The 24,019-nt window shown below is 38.9% G+C and overlaps 1 protein-coding gene across 6 annotated transcripts in view; it reads left to right on the forward strand.

Annotated features, from left to right (window-relative positions):
• Window positions 1–24,019, forward strand: part of ERICH1 (glutamate rich 1) — a 94,025-nt gene that overhangs the window by 5,788 nt on the left and 64,218 nt on the right. For all 6 annotated transcript variants that reach the window (XR_005858087.2, XR_005858089.2, XR_005858088.2 and 3 more), the window contains exon 2: window positions 6,892–7,083. Coding sequence is in view for 3 of the 6 variants with exons in the window: in XM_040697187.2 (XP_040553121.1) it covers window positions 6,892–7,083 (192 nt within the window). In the remaining 3 variants the exon portion in view is untranslated. The remainder of the gene's footprint in view (window positions 1–6,891; window positions 7,084–24,019) is intronic.

Below are 24,019 nucleotides of genomic sequence, written 5' to 3' on the forward strand. Positions count from 1 at the left end.
TAGGCAAGATAATTTCTTCCATCATTCAGATGGGTTAGCCTTAGTGATTATTCTGGCTTTAAGGTGCAAGTGAATTCCACCTTGAAATGTTAAGCTGAAATATTACTTGGTGAGTTCCTCAAGAAGGAATCTTGGAGAATAACAGTGCCTTTGAGAAACAAGGACTTTCTGGAATTAAAAAAGAGAGAGTCATAGTATGTAGAAGTATTCATCTGTAGGTAAGCACTGCTAGGTGGAAACAAGATATTGTGGCTGATCTGCAGAAGGGCGTACTCTTTGACCGAGACCTCTGTGTTTATCTACATTGGCATCTTTCAAGAGAGAGATGGTCTGCTTTAGCCTGCATTTTCTGCAACAGCTCCTTCAGTTCCTGCTGTTGTCATGTATTGTTGTGTAGCTGTCCTCATAAGAACCTGTTACCATAGCTTCACCTGCAGGATGAGGGCTGTTTAGAGACTGTGAACAGAAAGCAAAATACTGTGAAATTGGAGATTTCCCATTCTCATATATGTAAAACTGTACTTTGAATACATCTCAGATTCTGTATGTTTCAATTCAGGGTTTTTTTTTTCTTTTGTAAAGATCAATTTGGTTACCCCCCATGCTAGTGTTTTTGGTGTACGTTCGTACCGTTTGTGGTGGAATGGAAATATGTCAGTCTTAGCAACAAATTGGTAGCAAGAAAATGGTAACATTTTTCTTCTGGCTTGGACAAGAGTACCCCTTTTATAAATATGACATCCATCCTTATAGTGTGAACACCTAGGCTACATAGTGTGTAATTGTATTCATAGTATACTTATTCTCTTCCTCGTATGTCCATGTGGCTTGAACACTTTTGAAGATGGGAAAATTATATATATCCTTATCTGTTGGTAGTTACATGTAAGTGAACTTGACTGGAAGATTGTTTTTGAACGGATGATTTGTGGCTTTGCTTTCGTCTGTAATCAATGTATATGTGGCTCTTCCTGTATTATGAAACTTGGATCAAGATTAGTTTATTTCTTATCAGATGTCTATTGACTGTAATGGGGCCTTGGACTCAGTACAGTTTCATCTTTAATGAAAGCATTTTCGATGCTGAGTAGTTGGCCAGCTGAATGCTCTCCAGCCTTCTTGGTGGGGCAGCTAATGTGTGTACAGTGTGATGTCTTGCACATGTCTATCACTAGGTGTTGTAACTGCAAACTGGATTTTGTTTGTACTGTGCAGTACAAGCGAGGTGTCTTTTGTCTTTTTGAAACTTGCACTGATTCTCAGCCATAGCTCTGCATGATAGGCCAAATAAATAAAAGGTTGATCAGTTTGGCCAGTTGAGCAACTCCTTGAGAAGTGCAGAAGACCTAAAACATCAATGTCCTCGTTGTATGATAAAAGGGGAAGTAAGCATTGTAGAAAATGGTTTAAGGGAATGGAAAACACCTCCTAGCCAGAAGTCCTTATCAGTTTTCCACCTGCTAGCTGGTAAAAATGGTAATCTGGCTGATGTTTTCTGTACGTAGTGGTCTCTTAAAATACTTTTATACCCTGTTGATGCAGGTCTTAGTGAAATTCATGCATCTGACTTTCATTTTTTCGTCTGCAAGTGGTCCCTTTGAATGTCCTGGTTGAGAGTTGACTGCGTAGCTATGATTAGAGAAGCGCTGATGATGGAAGTATTGGCATTGAGGTAGCAGGGGGAAGTTTTTTACCAAGAGAGTGGTGAGGTGCTGGAACAGGCTGCCCAGAGAGGTTGTGGGTGCCCCATCCCCGGAGGTGTTCAAGGCCAGGTTGGGTGGGGCTCTGGGCAGCCTGGTCTAGTATTAAATGTGGAGGTTGGCGGCCCTGCCTGTGGTGGGAGAGTTGGAGATTCATGATCCTTGAGGTCCCCTCCAACCCAAACCATTCTATGATTCTTATACCTGATAGACCATGGCCCTAGGCAAGCTGCTCTAGCTGACCCTAATTTGAGCACTAAACAATGTCTGGAGGTCTTTTCTTGCCTTAACTGGTCTGTGATTTTGTGACAGTTCTGTAAAATAACCATCCCAAAATAGCCTTTGTAGGTGGTATGATACTTGCAGAACAACACATCCTTCAAGGATTATAATCCTGTTGAATACTGGAGAATAATTCTGCTCTAACAGAGGTGAACTGAACATTTTAATGAAGCCTTGTCCAAACATTCTATTCTTTCCATTGTCTTCTGTTCTGCTGTACTCTTTTCTTCTCTGCATTAACCAAAATAATGCGTTAAAATATCTTACACATGAGATGGTTTCACAAGAATTTCTTGACTTCCCAGGTTGCACAGCACTACTGTTAGTAGGAGAGAGATCAAGCAGGGTGAGTCGCGAGCCTCTCAGAGCTCTGTGTTCGTTGCTCCTGATGCCGTTTGTTTTATTCTTGCTGCCCAACTAACATCTGAGTAGGCAGCAGGCAACCAATTGAGAAACGCCGCGGGGGCGCTCACAGTATATATGGCACGTAGCCAAAAGTATGTGGCAAGCGTTCTCCACAGAAACCTTACTTGAGGACACAGTCTCCTCCTACACTCAGCTGGACAGGAACACTTCTGGTGCTGATCAGAACGTTATTTGTTCGATTATCGAACGTGTTTTTGCTGTAATCTGCAGTGCTGAGTTTTTCAGTTGTGCTGTCAACCCCAGGAGAATCTCTGTAAGTCTGCAGTGCTATTCCTATATTGGCACATGTGCAACTGTGGGTAGGTTGCATATGTACGTAAGACAAGAAACTTAATGGTGTCAGCTTAACACTTCGATACCAAACATTGAACTGAAGGAAGGCTTTTTATTCTTAGAAAACTGTGGTAGAAAGATGCTGGGTATTCATCTGTATCTCTACCCGGTGTATGCTCTGTACTTTCTCCTGGAGTTTGTTTTCCTTCTGTTACGTCAAACTGCAGACACGCAGTGCTTTTTCAGATTTCTGCTGTATTTGTACTTCGCTGTTTATACAGGCGAGTTGTCAAGTATTAGCCACTTAGCAGCGTGGTACCTGTTACAAGTTGTTTTCCTTCCTGAAAACATTGGCTCCTTTTTGTTGCTGGATCATTCCTGGAAATATGCATCTTTGAGAGCTGCTTCAGCTTAATCATGAAGTAGGAAAACCCAGTGTGTATCAGTTGCAGGCTGTTTGCTTTGGTAGCATTGTGTATCTTCGTCTGGAAAGCAAATAAACTTGTTTCCCTTCTGCAATCTAAATAGAGAATGAATTCAGAAGTCTGAAGAATGTATGGGTTTGGGCTTTTCCTTTTTTTTTTCCTAGTTGTTTTTAACAAATATGAGACCTGGAGGGATTGTATACACCCGATCTTTTGGCTTAGTTTTTTAGCATGTCAGTAACTAGCTGTAAGCATCTCTGGAGTAATTGGTGAAGAACACAAGATTGAAAGCAACCTTTGGAATTGGTTCTAGTCCTTTTTGTTGGAAACAGCCCTGTAGCTTCTACAGAAGTTTAGAGTTCAATAAAAGAGGCTTTCCTTACTGCCTTATTTTATGAGATGAATGTTGAAAATCATCTAGGTGTTTACACATGCATTTATCCTGGCAATTCTTATCCCTCATTAGTATTTTTGTGACCTGGCCTTATGCAGCCTTGTGCTTGAGCTACGTAACACTTCCTACTATTTCATACTTAAAATTCTTCTGACATTTCTTTGCTTATTGTAAACAGCTCCAGATCTGTGTTCTTCTGTGCCTTGCTGGTTATTGTAGAAACTTCTCTGCTCTGATTTGAGTTCAGCTGGTTTATATACAGCTGACTTAAATCTACGCAGTGTTTCCAGTGAGGTCTTTCTAGAGTTGTATTTTAATGCAGTACACTCTCCTGTCTCAGAGTAAAAAATGTTTGGCTCAGTAGGATCTGGATCACACTGTCACTATACACAACTTTAATCACACCACTGGCTGAGTCTCTGTCATGATTGATAAGACACACAGGTTTTCTTCTATAGTCACCTCTGGTTTATTAATCTCCACTTAGGAGTTTTTGCTTGTCCTCATAAGCATAGCGGCTACCCCAAGAAAAATGTAGTTATTAAGGCTCCATTTTTCTCTTTAATCTTTATAACCTTGTTAACAGAGGCACTGTCAGTCTAGCTTGGTCTCTCCCTGTAGCAGAGGAGCAAAGATTCTCTTAGAAGTTGTGCCAGGTATTGCTATTAATATTATTACTGTGCATTGCCTCCAAGGGGTTTTTACCAGATTTACAGATAGATCTCTGGTGCTGCATAGTACCAAACAAGGTAGGGAGAGTTCTAATTGGGGGAGAAAAGCCATTGTATAGCATCATATGTGACCAGCTTCCTATGGTTAAGCCAACACTTACTGACCTAACAGGATTATTTTTTATTAGTAGTATTTTTTTCTAAGTAATTGCAGTAATAGAACCCCGAGGAAACAGTATCCTCTATCATCTGAAAAAGGTTTTGGTAGCTTAGCTCTGAGAGACTCTTAAATGCAAAGCAGAGTGCTTGTAAAGCTGTTGTGGGTAGCAGGATAGATACTGTTCATCAGTCCAATTTCCTTGTGTGCTGATACACAGGAAAACTTGTTGGAACAGTGTTGGGCCACACACAGATTTTATTTATTTATTGCAGGCTGGAATATACTTAGGATTCTAAGTATCTCAGACTAAATTAGTCAGGGTTTTTTTTTCCTAACTACATAGGAATGCCACCTCTTAAAATTTTCCCAAGGAAGGTTTACTGCTGGGGTTCATTAATTCCTGCTGTACTCAGAAGGCTTAAAGTACACCTGGTTCCAGACAGGCAACTTGTTATGCCCTAGATGTCACCGCTGACTGTTTCCATTCTGTTGTGGCTATTGGGCTTACTGCTTCCCTGAGGAGATGTCTTAACTGTACTGAGAGGCACTGTCAGATGCAGAAGTGCTGCAGGCAGTAAAAAGCACCCAACTTCTTCTCCCCTTGTTTGTACTGAAAACCAGTAAGCTTTTGTGTTGGCACGTGGACTACATCTTTTCTGGAGTAAATACATTGCTGCTACTGATGTAGATACTTATTTCTAAGCAAGAGAGATTTTTGTTGAAAGTATGCCTTCCTAGGTATTTGTACCTTTCAGAGGCAAGTGTTTCAGGTTGCTTTCTCAGACACAGGTGTTACAGATGAAAAGAGTCCATAAGAATAAGCATGTATTAAAACTGATCTCGTATTGCTTTCTGAAGCAATGCCAATGTGTGTATGAGTAGAGTTCAAATATCTTTAAAATGAAAGAAAGGAGTCATTTTGCGGGAGGAGAGGATAAATGTAGGGTGTATCTGAACAGATGATGTGGGGAGTCAGACATGAGGTGAGGAGTGGAACACCTACTGTAGTTACTAAGGAGGGTAGCTACAGCAGTTCTGGAGAACATTCACCTTGTTAAGATTTACCATTATCTCAAAGAAGCACTTGCTTTGGGTACAATACGGTACAAGTGCCTGGATCTGGAGCTCGTTGAAGTGTTGCAGTAGCTGTGAGCAGGGAGAGAGGGTCCAGGGTAAACCTCTTAGACAGCTTACTTTAGAGTCAGAGATCTTCACAAAGCAATTACATTTGTCTTACTGTATTGGTTATTTCTCTACTTTCGTCTGAGATCAGTAACTGTGGGTTTTGTCTTTCTCAAGTGACTCTTCAGGCTTAGCTCTTTTCTTGGGTATTTTTATAAGGTCAATGATTATTCAAGAAATTTGGTCCAAGCAAAAAGTGATTATGCATAAACTAATAGGAGCTCAAAAAAAGCCCAAGACATTCTTCCCTGCAGCTATGACATGGCAATTGAAACCCATCACCAAGGTAGTGTGGGGAGATGATGGGAAGATGCAGCTTGTCTTTCCAGGACTGGAAATTCAAGGGTTTCCCAACTCAGTGAATCTGATTCCTTAGCTGTGAAGTAAAGCCATTTATTGAAGAGATCTGTGAACTGTAATTGTGTGTTTCTATACACTTCTTTAGGCAGAATTACTTTAAGAACGTGTACCAAGTCACTTGTATAGAATCCATATAATTCCCGTTAAAATATGTGACCTTAATTCCAATCTTCCTCTGAATCTCTTTTCCCTCCTTCTCACTCCCCCTCGTGCTGCAATATCTGGTTGAAGGTTTAGAATTTTTGAAAGCGGGGATGTTCTGCAATAGACAAAAAGTCTATAGGATGTTGCTTCGACTGATTGAAATATGCATGCATTTGTATAAAGATGATAATGTTGTTGATGACTAAATTCTTTGCATATATATTCCTTCTATCTAATCAAATGATGCTTGCATTTGAGGTAATAGCAGATTGCAGGTGAATTGAGAAGGTAGCCCATAAAAGGCAGAGGCATATAAGAGTAGTTCTACTTTGGTAGAAATAATTGGGTTACCATGTGTTTTTACTGCTGCTTACTAGCTTTTCTATATGATTAAGCAGTTTTAGCTTACTGATTTTTTTTATTATTATTATTTTTAATGAGTGATTCAATTGCAATGCCACTATGCCAGGAGAGACCTGTACTTCAAACAGCTTTGCAACAGTTCTGTAAGAAATCTGTAAAAGTATTTGTTTTAAAAGAAAATTAAAAATAAATGTGTGTTTAGTCTGGAAACGTACTGTGTTAATTTATTACGAAAATCTAGTCAAATGGAGCACGTTATAAGTCACCTTGCTAGCGTTCTCTGGGGTTTCAAAGCTGGCCTATTCTGACGCAGTTTAGTATTTTAATTTATTAAATCTTCAACTTTATTACATGTGAGAGGTAGGGACTACTGAAGACAGATTTGCACTGGGTATGAGGGAAACTCTTGTGTCAATTAGAGTTTGGTTTTGTATATTTTTAATGTCATAAGCTACCTTTTAAATCACTGATTATTTTTTTCCCTATTTAAAAATGTTCTGTTACTCCACAGTGTTCATACAGAAAGTACTGAAACGCCTCTATGCTGAAACTTCATCTTCTCCTGTGCGTGCTTCGAGTGGAAAAGAGGAGGCGGTTCTCATAAATCTGGGCTCAAAATCCAAAGAGAATGATTTGGAAAATGTTCAGGCTTTGTCAGCAGATGCTGGTACATCAAGTGGGACACTCAGCAAATCATCTCGAGGTGAGACTGCACGCTCCTTTTTCTGATAATATGCTGTTAAATATAGTTATTTGAGAACAGTGTAGTATCTACTTCTTTTCATCCAATTGATGCTAGCAGACAAATCTAAATAAAACGGCTATTGGTACTTAGAAAACCTATGGTCAGTGCATAAGCCTTCCGAAATTATCCTTGCATATGTGTGTGTATGTAACATTAGCAGTAACTATATGAAACCGTGAGTTCGGGAGTTGGGATTGATGATCCTTGTGGGTCCCTTCCACCTCAGGATATTCTATGATTGTTTCTGTAATCTATGTATCAGTATAATCTTCTAATTGTTACGACTCCTCTCAGCTATTAGAGATGCACCCAAAGATCAGGGGTGTGAAATGATCCAGCACTAGTTCCTATCCTTATGTTGCAACAGAAACCCCAGGTGCCTGTAAGCACAATGGAAAGCAAATGCCAATTCAGGCAATGTATTCATATCCTGCTAAAGGATATTATTTTCAGTGAGTGTGTGTGTGAGGTAAAAGTGACGCAGATATTTTGACAGGTAGGTAAAAGGCCTCTTGCAAATGGGTTGTAAAATGTGGATGTAATGCCAAAAGATGATGGAGTTGTGAAATAAAGTAGCTGTGATATTACTTGCAGGTGAAAGGCTCTGTGCTTAAGTGTAGAAAAACTGTGAATTGCTTTGTGTTGTAGTTCATCTAAAATAAAGTTTTCCTGTAACTGAAGGAGGCAATTAAACTGCTTGACTTGAAATAAAAAGGCATGTTTCCAGAGAGAATCTTTAGGGGTGGTGCTTAGACCTCTTACTTGCAAATAAGAAAGTGGTGATCGCAGATGTAGTCGCAGACTGGAGATTGAAGTCCTGAAAGAAGTGACTGAATTGGCTGGTAGAATCAGAACCTGGGACTTCATGAGAACAGACTTCTCTGTTGTTCACAGATCTAATTGGTAGGATTCAGTGGAAGAACGATCTGGATATGCAAAGGAGCTCAGGGGAGCTGGTTAATCTTCAAGAATAACTTTCCAAAAGCACAGGAATGGCCTATTTTGACATACAGAAAGCTAAGCAATTTTGCCAGGATGCCTGACTGAGTTCAAACACATCAAGAAGCAGCACAGGGAAGGTGAGGCAAGGCTCGTCTTCACAGGTCTTCATAGCCAGCTCTTTGTTCATAACAATCAGGATAAACAACTGTAAAATATCAGCTGCTTGTGCTTATGGAATGCTAACCTCATGGGGGGGGAGTTCGTACAATACAAAAATAAAATACAGGGAAGATGAAAGCTGACATCAACTTCCCAAAAGAAATGCAGAGGTGTTGCCTGAGTATTCGGGGATGGAGTTGAGAAAAGTCCATCCAAAGCTGACATTCATGAGGGATGTGGGGAGAAACGAGAAGGGTGGGGGCAACAACTTGAAAGCTTAAGGATGTGTGGGTCTACTGCTCAACAGGCAAGGAACTTAGTAATAGAGGACAAAGAAAAGGCTGAGATGCGTAGTGCCTTTTTTGGCTCTGTTTTTACTGGTCAGATTTGTCTTCTGACCTACCAGGACCTGAAGGCTAACGTTGAAGTCTATGGAAGGTGAATCCATACAGTAGATGAAGGCTAGGGAGTACTTCAACAAATTGCACAATTGCATGTCAGTGGAATGAGATGGTGTGCATCCAGGAGAACTGGTTGATGCTGTGGCTGCTTTCTGTCATCATTGAAAGCTCACAGAGGTGAGAAAAGGTAAATATTATACGTACTTTTCAAGAAGAGCAAGTAGGATCATCTGGGAAACTGCAACTATAATATGAACTAAGTCTTTCTGGAAGCTATTTCCAAACATAGGAAGAGCTAAAAGGCGATTGGAAGCAGTAAGCTTTTAGCAAAGGCAGATTGTGCCTGATTGACTCAGTTGCCTTTTGTGATGGTGTGATTGGTTTGAAGATAAGGAGAGCACAGTGCATGTTGTTTAATTTTTAGCAGGATCTTCAACTCGATCTACTATAGTATTTTTATCCCCAAAATGGGGAGATGCCAGCTAGGCAAGTAAGTGATCAGATAGATGGATAGACTGACAGGTTTAAAGGTTAGTGGTGAGCCATATAAAGTTCAGTAGGTGACCATGTGCTAGTGATGTACCTTGGAGATTAACAGTGGGCTGTAAAGTCCTGTGTGGCATGGAACAACTTTTGATACAGGCAGGGGGTCAAATGGCTTGAAGCAGCTCTACAGAAGAGGACCTACATCACTGATGAACAGTGCAACAGCAGTGCATCCTTGCAAAAGGGGACTGACTACATGTTGGTCTGTATTAGCAGTATGGCCAGCTGGTCGTAGGAAGCAATCATTATTTTTGTGAGACCATACTGGAGTAGCACCTCACTTTGGTGAGACCATATTGGAGTGAGACCGTACTGAAAGTGTTGTGACCAGTGGGCTGCTTTGTAAAAGAAAGGTAGTTACAAACTAGAGTGAATCCAGTGGAGGACACCATGACACAGAGTGCTGGATCACAAATATGGTGAGACAGAACATTGAGCTTGTTTAGTTTTAAGATCATTAAGAAGAAATCTAAATGGGCAGAGGGAAAGTAATGAGTAGTTAATACAAGGAACATTTCTTTCAGATGTCTAGCAACAGAACAAACATGTGGCGTATGTAATTCCAGCTAGATACTGTGGTAGGGAGGGGAATGTCATTCTGTCTTGAGGCTGATGAAGCATTGGAATGGGCTGCCTAGGGAGGTTGTGATATCCCCATCTAAAAACTGAACAATGTACTGGAAAATGTAATCTAATTGGAACAGTTTAATGGAAGTTGGACTGATGACCTTAGCTGTTCTTTCCAACAGCAGCTATTCTGCGCGTCTATTGCCTTTTCTTGTTTGTTTTTGTTTGGCCCCCACCTGATCTGTAATGAGGATAGCTATTAACAGCTTGGCTATAGGGCTTTCTTACATCTGTCTGTGGTGGAATTTGTCTTTGAAGGGTTGTGTGACTGTTATCCCATATTGCATCGATTAAGGTGACAGAAGATTGCCTGAGAATCTCACATTATTGGATTCCCATTTTGTTTGTTTTTAGATCAGTACTTTAAGTACTTCTTTTCTGTAGTTGATAATGAGAGGCACTATTTCAGAGGCTGATAAAGCATAAAGCTTATGCTGTAAAATGATATTTAATAGCATTTGGAAATAATTGTACTTTGGAAGTAGGTAATGAATAGCCTTTTATCTATGATGAAAATACTGAATAAATGTAACTATGGTGTAATTTCTGATGCCAAAAGTGCTTTCATTTGTGTTAAGTATGTTCTTATAAATTGGGTTCTGCCCAGACTCCAACTGAAGCGGCAGGTGAGAAGGAGAACTTAGATGACCTTGTGATGTAGAACTCCTCTGTTTCATTAACTGTAAGAAAACAGTTTAGGCACTAGATATAAACACAGGCTCTTGATCCAAAATCCCGGTACAGGTACGATACAACTTATGGGGAAGAGAACATAGGTGAGAAGAAACACTTCCTTATTTAGGATTCTCACAGCAAAGCAACAAGGCTGTCCTTTAAATTAACAGCAAATTAACAGGGCTTATTTTCTGTTGGAGGCAAGTAAATGCTATTAGCCATTCTTTTCTGGCTATGGTTTAATTCAAATTTAATAAAAACTCTTGAGTAAATAATCACGTTGTGGTGTGTTTTTTTTTTTTTGTGGCATTGAACACTGAAAGTGTATGTTTAGCAATGGGCTGTAAGATGTGGAGCCATGGACTGTGTAGCCTTGAAAAAAGATATAAGTACGTTGATCAAATTTTTTGGTCTTACGCTATTTTAAGTAACTTCTTTCTTGTAGCACAAAGGTTATGGGCTACCTGTGAAAAAGCTGATCATTTAAGTAGCAGTAGTCGGAGATGGATAATGGAAAATGAGAGTATTTTTTGTGTGTAGCTATAGTCGTCTTCCCAGCTTTGGAAGTTACCGTCATGCTACAAAAAAAATACTGAAAAATTAAATTTGGCGTCAATAAGAAACTGAGTATTTTCTTAGAATGAATTTGATTTGACATCCAAGTATTTTCTAGCATTAACTAACAGCTTTTCCTGTGAATCACAATGTTCAATTTGTCTTTAACAGCTATTTTCAAATTGTGAAAATACTGTTACCAATATGCACAAGGTAACCCTTCTCCCCAGATTCTTGTATTTATTAGCCCATAAAACCTTAAGATTGTACTTTTGGATCTTGATCCTGTAAATATTTGCATTTATATGCCTCTTTTGAGCTCAAGTTAAAGGTGCTTAAGTATTCAGAACATTGGGAACTGTGTTTATGACTTGTTCTCATTTAATCTTGAAAGAGGCTTTAATAATTAAGTTTAGTATTAGAAATGATTGTACCATAAATTTTCAGGCACAGTTCTGGAACTGAAGCGTACAGTGAGACATGGCATAGTTGGAGGTGAAATGAAGATTCCGAGGGACGCTGTCCTTTGTGACTACATGTTGATCTTTTGAACAACTTTTACATCTCCTTGTGGAAGGTGGTAGCTCTATAGTGTGGAGAAAACGTGAGGATTCCTATTCTTCTGAACTCCAGGGAGGGAGGGTAACGATTTATATCTCATCTCAAAAACCACCAGTGTCCAATATTTTGCCTTTGGATTTCTGGTTTTCTAAGTCAGATTTTTTTTCAAAATTCTGTCACAGTATTCAATGAGTAAATAAATTTAACAAAACTAGGAGCTTGTTTAGCCAAAGGACTACTAATTAAGACTTCCTAAACATTTTTTTCCTTTGAGGAACCTGATTCTTTTATTTCTAGAGCTATACCTCCGTTTTAGAGGATTCAAGAAAATAAGTTTTGCCCTGCTTCATTATATTGTTAAGGAGGCTTTAGATAGCTAGCTTTGTTACATTAAACCCTTTAAAATCAAGGCATGCATGTAATAAACGTGAGCCTTTTTAAGTGACAAAGTATTAGAGAAAGCAATTGGAAAAATGAAAGTTCATGCAAATAAGAGGACTTAATTTTCCTTTCCTTGTCCTTGTGAATGTGTTTCTGAGTAATGTAATAAATATTTAAATATTCTAAAAAAAAACTTGCTTTACTGGAAAGAGGTGTCTGGCAAATGACTGAGAAAGCAGTTCTAAGAATGAGTTACTTAAATATGGCCTTTATCTAAATGTTGTACTTTAATGGGTTTTGTTCATTTCTGACCCTCGTTAGGGCACTGTCTACCTGCAATGAAAATTAACTTCATAGAGGATGTTTCTCTTGAGTTATATGGTTCTTTGCTTTCTTTACTTTTCTTTATACTTTAAAACCTTGGTAATTATTTACAATACCTTTTATAGTGTATATTCAAAATCAATATACATGCTCCGGTCTAGAGTCTTGTTATCTGCCAATTTGGATTTTTAATAGCCTCTTTTGTCTTTGCTCTTTTTCTTGGTCAGAATTATAGCTACCTTTTAAAGGACTTGGGATTTACTGTTTGATGTTTAGTATCTGTATAAAAAATACATTTTAAAAGTTGCTGAAGAATAATTGTATTCATCTGAAATGTAATATATGTGTGTGTGTGTGTGTGTGTGTATATTTCTTTCCTACAAAGCATGTTGTTTCACTTTTTTCCCTCCTCCAAGTGAAAAATGCTGAGTCTAGACAGTGTGAAATCTTGTGGGGACATCCTACCTGATGTTTATTGTTTCCTTCTCTTCAGTGTTAATGAAGAAAAATGATTATTCCTAAGTTGTAATTAGGGGCAGAAAGGCATTCTGTATCATTCCACCAGAGTCGACAAAAATGCAATTTAATCCATATGCTTGGAATAAAAAATGTGAATGTGTTATTGGAATGTACCTGTGAAATATCCCAGCACTGTTATCCTACATGTGAATTTTCTGCTAAAATTCAGTACAGATGTGTGGAGCTTTTTGTTGTTGTCCATCTTATGTTTCCCATTGAAGTTGTTAATACCAACCATATACTGTTTCAGAAATCATCAGTTTGGATGCTTGGACTGTGTCCCTACTATTCCTGATCCTGTCTTCCCAGAGCCATTATGTTCTGGAAAGTGTCGACTTGTGACAGAAGCACCTGAAAGACAAAGCTTTTTGAAAAAAAGATGTGCAATCAATACTGGCCTTTAGTTGATCAAACTGATAAAGTGCATATACTTATGAGATCAAACTCCAGCAGTACACAATGAAGTAAGCAGCTTTAGAAACTGGTTCTGCAATTCAGCTGTTAATCGTTATGAAAGGCTGTCTGTTGTGAATAAGATGAAGAGCAATGGAATTACAATTATTATAAAATGAAGTGTTGTCACACAGTCTTATCTCAAGAGGTTAAAATTCCTCTCATTACCTGCTTTATTTCAGTGGTATTATCATACTGTGCAAATGTGACAAATGCATCCAGAAGTGAATGCTTGACAGAAGGCTCTGACCTCTCAAGTCTATGATAGAAATAGTGCTTAACCAGATCTCCAAGCTGGTAGATATATGTTTGAGGGAGAATGTAAAGATATGAGGCTTGGGGGAGGAAAGAATATAAATATATCCCGTCTATGTTCAGATTGAGTGGGCTGCCTATCTAGTATCTGTAACTTCAATTGTGATTAGTTAGTTTAGTCTCCTGTTCCCCAGCAGTGTGTGTGTGTGTGTGTTTGTTTTGGGGGGGGGGGGGGGGGGTGGTTTTTTTTTGCTGCTGATTGACCAATTCCTTCTTTTTCCAGTGTTCTTGTATATGTACATTTACTTACTCTTCTACATCTCCACTCCAAACAGTTTAGATGTCATAAAGAAATCTGCTGTTTCTGTGACAACTGAAAACAATTTAACAAATAGCTTATTTAATTGTATGTACTAGTGGTCTAATTGGAGTGGAAAATGCCAGCTTTAGGTATATGTGTAAACATGCTTTAAACCTAAATGTAGTCAGCTACAGGGAAACTAATTATCTTGAGAAAGGAAGCAAAGAATGCCTTCTGTAAGAACAGCTCCATAAAATGGACTTTTCCTCTAGAAGAGGGCTGAGAGAGAATTCTGAGGTAAGTTGAACTGTAGCATAACAATTGTCTGTTAGCATTTGCCCTGTCCATCCGTTTGAAATTAATTTTAATGCATTGGTGACAAGACAGGTTGTGTCATGCTCCCATGTACAATGAGGAGTGTAGTACTTAAGCTGCCACTGTGAAAATAATAGTACTGAGTCATACTTTGTTTTCCGATTTTATGCATTCTTGAGTCCTATTTCCTTACTACCAACTGTAACTTCTAACCATAACTTGAAATGAGGGGACGTGCTTATAATACAGACTTGTTACTGATTAAGTTCGGGGTAAAGAATTTTCCACAGCTGCTTTTCTATGCTGCTCGTTATTTTTGAACGTAAAGAGAAGTGGACTCTTGCTAGCAACTGTGAAATAAAACTTATGGGTTAGAATCATAGAATGACTTATGCTGGAGGAGACTTTGAAAATCACCTAGTTCCAACCTGCCCCCTTTGGGCAGGGTTTCTACCCACCAGCTCAGGCTGCCTAGGGCCCCATCCAACCTGGCCTTGAGCACCTCCAGGGATGGGCATCCACAGCTTCTCTGTGCAGTCTGTGCCAGTGCCTCACCACTCTGAGTAAAGAATTTCTTCCTAGCATCTAACCTGTATCTCCCCTCTTTCAGTTTAAAGTCATTTTCCCTTGTCCTATAACTCTCTGCTTGTGTACAAGATTGGTCTGCCTCATGCTTATAATGCTGCTGTGCGGTCTCCCTTGAGCATTCTCTTCTCCAAGCTGAACAAGTCCAGCTCTCTCAGTCTTTCTCTGTAAGAGACGTGCTCCAGCTCTTCAGTCATCTTTGTGGCCCTCCTTTGGACCTGCTCCAACAGCTCTGCATCTTTCTTGTTCTGGGAGCCCCCTGCCTGGATGCAGTATTCCAGATAGGGCCTCATGAAGGTAGAGTAAAGGGGACAATCACCTCCCTTGTTTTGCTGGCCACCTTATTTTGAGACAGCCCAGGATACAGTTGGCCTTCTCTTTTGTGAAAACATGCTGCTGGCACATGTCCAGCTTCGTTACCTTCATGGTCCTGGCTTGAACTGGCAATAAAGCACCTGATGAAGGAGCATGGCTGGCCACAAGCAAATTGTACCTATGCTCTCTGCATGACCAGAAGGTGTGGACCCAGATTGGAGCCACCCTGGGCTCATATAAGGGCCAGCCACTGGAGGGAGAGCATCTCTGGGACTTATGCTGCTTCCTGAGAAGGAGTGCTGCATAGTCAGAGATCTCCTTCACCAGTCGGGTGAGTTTAACTCCTCTTTCTGTATATGACTATTGGCCTGTTTATGAGTACTTTTCCTGGTATTGCCAAGAACCTCTCAGACGCAATTTTGCTTCTTCACAACCAGAACACCAGCATTTTGTCTGTCAGGACCCTCAAGTCCTTTTCTGCAGGGCTGTTCTTTACTGAGTTCTTCTCAGAGTCTCCGCACGTACCTGGAATTGCCCTGACCCAAGTGCAGTGTTTTGCATTAGACCTTATTGAACCTCATTAAGGTTTTCAAGCCTAGCCAGGTCCTTCTGCAATTCCTTCCATTTATTTTGTCAACTGTACCTCTGAACTTGCTATCATTAGCAAAGGTGCTGAGCGTGCCCTCAATCCTCCTCTCTATGTCACTGATAAAGATGTTGAAGAGTACCGGTCCCAAGACAGACCCCTGGGGGGGTCTGTGACTGAATTCTACCTGGACATAGAGCCACTGACCACAGCCCTCGGGCTGCGATCATCCAACCAATTCTTTATTCACCAAATATTCTTGCCTTTAAATCCATCTCTCTCCGATTTGGAGAGAAGAATGTGGTGCAAGTTCATGTTAGAAGCATTGCACACATCCAGATAGATGAGGTCGTTTGTCCTTCCTTTGCCCACCAAAGCTGTCACTCCACTGTAGAAGGCCATTGGGTTGGTCAGGCACTATTTCCCCTTGATGAAGCGTTGACTGTTTCCAACAATCTCATCTTATTGTGTACCTTAACATATCTTCCAAGAGGATCTGCTCCACAGTCTTTCCAGGCACAGACATGAGGCTCACTGGCGTATGGTTCCCAGGTTTTCCTTTCTCCCTTTCAAGAAAATGGAAGTGATATTTCCGTTTTTGCAGTCACTAGGGACCTTGCCTGACTGCTACGACTTTTCGAATATGATGGGGAGTGATTTGGGAACTTCATCTGAAGTGCCTTATCAGTATGAGAGCCTGCAAGCTCAATGCCTCTTGTAGCTGAATTAAGAAGGCCTTGTTAAAACCTTAAATTTTGTTTACTTTTATTCTCATGAGTATATATGTTTGTTTCCTGGACTAGTTTCAGGTAAGTCCCAGTAATAACATAATCACTTAATAAGTGAGTGTAATTAACTAATTGCATCATAGACATGGCCTTCTAGTTGTAGTGCTGCTGCATTACTTTTTTTATTATATTGATTGACAGGAATGAATTTGCTTTTGAAAGGTGTGTTCACACAATGTCTGCAGCACTAGGAGAAATAATTGAGCAAGTGCTAGCTTAACATTTTTGGATAGCTTTATTCTCCTGTTTATACAGCATGAATTCTTAGACATCTAACCAAAATGTTCTCTCTTGTCATGAACAAAGAAGTATACAAGCTTAACATATTCAGTATGTAGTGTTTCATTATTACCTCAAATTTTCAGCTTTCAGAAAATTCTTAAGCCATACAAACTTTTTAAAATATATATTTCACTGGTATACAGTGATCATTCTGCTGTCTCAATTCTAAAACTGCCATTTACTTGTCAGATTCTGCTTTGGAAAGTATTCTTTTTCTTGGTTTCCTAGATCAAGGCTTTTTCCTACTTCCTTCTCACTTTTTATTGTGCTTTGTTTTCACTGCTTTTCCCAGAAGAATATAGATGTTACAACAGCTCCAAGAGAAAGGAAGCATTCCTACTTTTTTCATCTTTTATGTGACAAAGAATGTCTACTACTTATATTGTAATGAAACTGAGACTGAGTCATAATAGTAAGTTCTATCTTCAATAAAATGAGCTACCATATAGCCTTTCTTGATGTCTTTTTTTTCTTCTTTTTTTTTTTTTTTAAGAAAAAGAAAATAAGAAGAAAAAAGAAAAAAAGAAAGAAAAGCACACATGTGGGAGGTGTTGAGACAAATAAATTTGAGCTCTCTTGTGCCTTGCTTTTTATGAGTTTTCCATCCCAGCTTTGGGCCATGTAAAATGGATATATCTTTATTGACCTAAACTTCTTCCTGAAGGTCTTAGTTTCCATCAAGATGAAGAAAAAAACATGAAGATGTGCTTACTTTTCTTTTCCAAGTACTTTTTTTCTTTTAATGTCCTAGTCCTCTGAGCATACTTGTTTCAAACTTTTTCAACCTGCAGACTTCAGTAAAGTATGTGAAGTCAAAGTTTGGCCATCTCGTTTTCATTGATAACTATTTCAGTTGTTCTACAGGAAACAAAATAATTTAGAAAGGGGTTTTAAACCAAATTTACAAATGCTGATGTCATTTATGCTAAAGAAAAAAAAAAGGCAATAGAAAACACTTTGTTGGTGTTTTTTGTTGTTGTTGTTTTTTTTTTTCTCCCTTTACAAAGCTGTATAATGACCTGCTGGGTGGGGGGGGTTGGGGAGGGACACTAATGAAGTTTTTATGTCATCCTACACCTGCATCAGCTTTTAAGAAGGAAATTGGTTTCCTACTTTTAATACAAATGAGAATATAATAAGGCCTAGTATTCAGTGGAAGCAAATGTTAATTTTATGCTAAAGAAGCTGCAATCTACAGTGAAATAAATATATAGCCCTAAAAAGCGTAAGAAATGCAAATATGTTAGTGGAAGTAAGCTACCAGCATTTAGAATGAGAAAAATTATAAGGCAAAATGGCAATATGTGAGAGCCTGCAGGGTGAATAAAGAGACGTCTTTGAGATATGATTACAGGTGAAGAATTGCCGCCACAAAGCCCTCTGTCCTATTCTAAAGCCCCCTAGAAGGTGTACTGCACACTTTTAGGAGTTAGAGATGTCAGTGCAGAGGAAAAATAATGGTATAGTTGCATGTTTCTCAGTTGATGAATCTGAATGTGCTAGAAGTGTTAAGAAGGCTGGAAGGGGATCTTATAAATGCTTGTAACTATCTGAAGGGCAGGTGCCAAGTGGATGAGGCCAAGCATTTTTTGGTAGAGTCCAGCAGCAGGGCAAGGGGCAATGGGCATGAACAGGAGTACCACAGGAAGTTCTATCTAAGTATGAGAAAGAACAACTGAACAACTTTATTTGGAGGATGACAGAACTTTTCAGATAGACCCATCTTTCAAAAAAAAAATATTACCAGCTGGAAAGGCTTGAGAATCTGTCCCACCAAACTTGTGGCTGCCACTGAATAAGTATGCCTGATTTTTTGAAAAGTATAGTTATTATCATAGTACGCTGGGAAGGACAAATTATAATGCTGTCCAGCAGTTGCCTTCTTCCTTTTTCAGTCTGTTCAGCTTGTTCAATCTCCACATGGGTGAGAGCTGTTGTAGGAATTGGTTCCATACCTTCCGTGTGTGCTAAGCTGTAGGCAAGTGCTATCTCTGTAGTGAAGTGCCTAGGGAAACCTTGTGCTCATCCAGTCTCCTGACAAGCCTGGTGGTCATGAGAACCAGGTGCAGATTGTCATATATTAGTCTTAATTCCTCAAAGGAATTGAGGCAGGATAAAAGAGAAAACTGCTTCTGATTGTTCATCCTGTTAGCTTTCTGGTAATATAACTTGTGCAAACTGCTATGGGCCTAGAAGACATGGGTGTGGGTAGAAAAGGGAGTTTTCATTCAAAAACAAATCTTGAAGATTAATTTTATTTAAGTATTAAATCATGAAGATAGAAAAGTGAATGCTTAGGAAAGACTTCAGTAAGTAACAACTCAGTTTACTTTATAGTTACTTCCATTACTCAAGAAGAGAAAGCTGCCTCCTAGCCTTAGATTCTTCTCTATTTAATGACAACATGATGACATGTCTGGTGACATGAAGTGTCAGAATGGTGGTTGGAAAGAACTGATTTGAGTGACAGTGTGCTGCCAGAGGCAAATGGTATGCAACCTAAGAATAGGGAGCAACCCTGTATTATGTGACTTCTACCAAAAACCGGGGAACATAGTGGAAAACGTCATTTAACGTTTAACATTTAACGTTAATTTAACGTCATTTAACAGAAAACCTTTTCTGTTTAAAGACAACTGTGTACCCAGTAACAGAAAGTAAGATTAATCTAGAAATTAAGGTCTAAGGATTTTCCCCAGAAAGGTTGTGGAGTCTCCATCTATGAAGATACTCAAGACCTGTCTGGACACCTACCTGTGTGACCTTCTGTAGAGTACCTGCTTTAGCAGGGGAGTTGGACTCAATGATCTCTCGAGGTCCCTTCCAACCACTGTGATTATGTGACTACCACCTAAACTGATACTGTCAAAAACAGTACTGCAATAAAGGAGGCATACTGTACAGCTACTCAACGATGTTCTTCAATGGTTTACCACCTGGGGATTTTCTGAGCTGGAGGGCAACATTTAATTACCTTTTTTCTTTCATTGTTTTGTTTGCATCTATGTGAATTGTGATATTTTGAATTAAGTAATATACTTTGAAATCTTACCTGTTAAGCAAGGAAACACCATTCAAAACTGAATAGCAGACATCTTCAAAATTGTAAAGCTGAAGCAAAGTGTGGAAGAAAATCATTTTTCAGTATTGTCTTCCAGGTATTGGTGCTAATAAAGTATGTTACAATAGCAAATAGCATAATGAACTAATGAAATATTCAAAAGCCATTCAGTTACATTTTATGTAGAAGATGGTGGAGGGTCTCTGGAAGGAATGCAACCCACAAATTGGCTTGGCTCACTCTCCTCTTGCAGTTCACTAAAATACAGATAATGAGGGGAATGGAGTGGATACTAGTATTCTCAGATGAGAAAAATTATTTTAAGATTAGTTAAGTTTGAAAAATTGGGCACTTAAGAAATGTTAAGCAGGCTAAAGCAATTAGATTGTGATAGTAAATGATGTTAATTAGCTCTCCATAAAAGAGTTCCATAAGTAAAGCCGAGTAAAGCCAAGTTCCCACCTGAAGCAGAGACTTTTTACCTAGCAAAATAGCACAAAGCTTCCATTAGCGTGTGACAATTGTCACTTGAGTAAAATGGTAAGTGAACATCTATACTTTACAGGGCTGCTTATTATCATCATCACTTTTCTCTCTCCCTGGTATGACATCTAGTATTGAGAGAGGGAATCCTGCTAAAGACCTGGGTCAAGCTGCAGGAATTATGCAGTGCTCTGCAGAAAAGAATTGTACTTCCTGATTTTATAGACAACTTGAAGTAAAAGGTTATGCCTTTGCAGACAGCACTGTAATGTTTTTTGACATAAGACTGAAAATCAATCCTGTGACAGTCAGCCACATATACAGCAATTGATGTGAAATATTTTGTGTCCCTGATGCCATTCTCACTAAAAGAACTAGAACAACTATAGGCTGATCTTTAGGAACTTGGTTATCACCTAAACAAAAACATGTATGTGCTTTACAGGAGAGGAGTATTTGGGATCACCAAGTGTTTTGATTTTAATGATGTTTGTAATGATGAAGATCAACTTAATGTTTTCACTCTGTAAAATAGATGTTTCTCCAGTTTATCAGAAATACATTTCAGAAGGAGCCCCAAACTGTGTATACCATACAGTTAGTTGTATTAGTTGCTGGTATCATGGAATCACGGAGGTTGGAGAAGACCTCCAAGATCATGCAGTTCAACCATCCACCTCCAACTGATATTTTCATCTAAACGCTTCTTGAATACCTCCAGGGAATGGTGCCAGTCACCTTAATTACACTTTGGAAATACACTCATGCAAATATTTTAAAGGAAATAGGAGACCTTCAAGCCTTTGTCAAGACTGTATCTACTATGATGGTGTAAATTGTAAATACTGATCCGAAGATTACTGATTTCCGTAGAAAGCATAACACTGGACTAATCAGACCTTGGATTTGATCCAGCATCCATCCCTGTCTTCTTGTGGTTTTCTGTAAGGATCTCTTCTGAAAATAGAAGCTTCTCTCCCCTGAGAGAAGTGATAGTTGGAAGTTTTCATGGCGTTATTTTCTGTAGTCAAGTGCAGCTGACATTCCTCTTGACTACTGTTCGGAAAGATGGTGAGAGGTTGTAGCAGACCACTAGTCATCCATCCTCTGTTATTTCTACTAGTTTCTCTGTGTGGAAACAAAGTACTTCATGTTGAGGCTTTCTCAATTCCGGCAAAGCGCCCTAATGGAGAGTGTAAGATTGTTTAAGATGCAAGTTTTTGGTAGCAGAGCATCTGCAGGGGCGACCTCAGTGAAAAGTGGCTGCCCTGTTCTGGAAACAGCTAGCTCTGGTTGGTTCCAAAATAGTCCCATAGCAAGACAGTTTGTTTCCAAATACCTGAACCTGTAATTAAATGTTTAAATGAACTGGCAGTAAATTAATTTATCTTAGCCAAGTCTGGTTTGCCCACAGCAGTAATTGATAAGTGACGTCTTTGGTTTTATCTGGACCCGGGAACTTTCTCACTCCTGCTCTTTCTGTTCCCTCACTCCACCCTGCTCTCCTGCTGGGAGAGGAGCAAGCAGCTGGTTGGGAGTTTGGTTGCTATCCAGGGCCAGCACACTACAAATACCAGAAGCTTAAACACTACCTAGAGTTTAATTTTACATACTAGCAAGTATAGGGCCATGATCATATGAACTCATACTAACCATATCTGCATTTTAAGTGTTGCCAAGCATGCTTTCTGTCCAGGCAGTGGTATGGAACCTCCATTAGGAGCTGCAGGTGAGGAAAAGTTTTAAGATTCTGAAATTAGCCTGAAATAAAACATACTACCAAGCAGTTGGAAATTTCACTTGGCTAAGGTCATATGGAAGCTTTACCCTCAGCTCCTTAAAAGGTCCAGTACTTGTTTGTCGTAGAGTAGGCAGTGATAACATAGTGAGCCATGCTGCTGGTGTTCTTGTGGATGTAACTTTGGAAACAGTGTGTTTAGATACACTTCCCTATTCTGTGCAAAATGTTGATTTACATGGAAAGGAGATTTGTGTGGGGAACGTGGTAGAAAACAATATGCATAGGAGGCAAGTTGATTATTTGTTCTGTATTCTTGGTTTACCTTTAAGAGCAATACTTACTCGTTTTGTTTTGTAAGCATTCTTTTAATATAATTTTTTTCCTGATCAAAATAAAACATCTGACCATTTTCCTGTGGGCAACCTGTGGATGAGCATCTATCATTTAATATATGCAGATACAGTGAGACATTTGAGTTTCCTTTTTGTGACACATTAGGTAAGGAAAAGACATCCACTTCACCTCTTGGATGAGTGCATTTGTTCAATTTCATGTCATGTGTTAAGGGTACAAAAAAGTGGCTCACTCTACACTGCATTTGTTTTTTTTTAATGATGCTGCAAACAAATCACTTAAGGATTGACTGGTAACCAGTTTGGCCAGTTTGATCTTGTCTCTTTATTCACTGATTTGATGCATTCATGACATAACTGTTAGAAAGGAGGGCATTCTAGAGTACTTCCAATATTTAAATACTTTCATTAGTGGGGGGGAAAAAAAAAGTTGGAATAGTGCCATGTTTTTATGCTTTACAACAATGTTTAGGATTTTATAACCAATCCATCTCTTCTTAGCTCAGGGAGATTGGCCACAGGGTGGAAAAATTCAAACTTAATGGCTTGAGAGTGGGAGATAGCTGACATGCTGATGTTATTCAGTTGAGTACATATAGTTTATATGAAATGGTAGCAGTTTGGCTTTGCATACTTCTACTGGATAGGCAAAGACTAAAGCTTTATTTATAGCTTGTAAGCTAATTCAAGATGTACACAGGGTAAATAAAAGTCATGTAGGGACTCCCATTTAAACAGATCAACTTAAATTTGAGTCCTCTTTTACATAATAAAAATTGTTATTGTTCTTCTTCGTAACATTAGATGTTACAGATTTTTCCCCAAATTCTGTTGTGTTAAACTATTTTGTCTTAGGAAGTTGGTATGTCCCAGTAAAGCCAGTTCTTGTGTGATTAAAAGGTTTAAATTAGTCTACTGCAAATTGAGTTTAATGGTCTTTATGGTTGTCTTTGTTCTTATAGAACTCGAATATAAAATGAAAACAGGTGAAACACGGGGGAAAATATGTTGAAATTATTCAGAAGAGGATAATAAAAGATACTTAGGCATACTTGTAATTTAAAATTATCACCAATTAGCACTTCATCATTCATCAACATGGGAAGGTAGGTAAAAAAATCAATGCAAGTGCTACCAGTTCCGTCATTTCGCATCAGCTTAGCAAAGGGGACTTGTAAGAGAATTACTCAAAATTAGTTTTAGTGGATCTTCTTCCAAATCACATAATTGCTCTTCATCATATTGTATTAATTATTTAATGTCCTTTATTATTCTGTAAGATAAGCATCATCAACATCGGTTTGAAATTTTCTGTTCAAGAAAAACAATCATTTTCTAATGTATTCTCAAAATAAAAGGATTGCATCCTGATGATAAAAACAACTGTGATGGAGCTTTTCAAAAGTGTTCTGCATGTAATCAGCACAGAAATCTGAGATAATCAGTCAAGCCAAAATTTTTTACAGTGTTCTATCTGAGAAATGTCAACATGTGTGATTAAGTTACGTGCTTGGATAGAGAAAGGACTTGGTGAAACAAAGCTGTTTAATTATAGAATGGTTGATTCGTAACAAGAATTATTTCTACCAGACAACAACTGCATTTTGAATATTGAGGTAGTAGTCTAACTATTGCTACAGCTTGGTGATGGCTTGAATCATCTCAGGTCTTCTGGCAAATTTGTGA

This window comes from Gallus gallus, chromosome 3 (assembly GCF_016699485.2).
Source record: "Gallus gallus isolate bGalGal1 chromosome 3, bGalGal1.mat.broiler.GRCg7b, whole genome shotgun sequence".
Taxonomy (NCBI): Eukaryota; Metazoa; Chordata; class Aves; order Galliformes; family Phasianidae; genus Gallus; species Gallus gallus.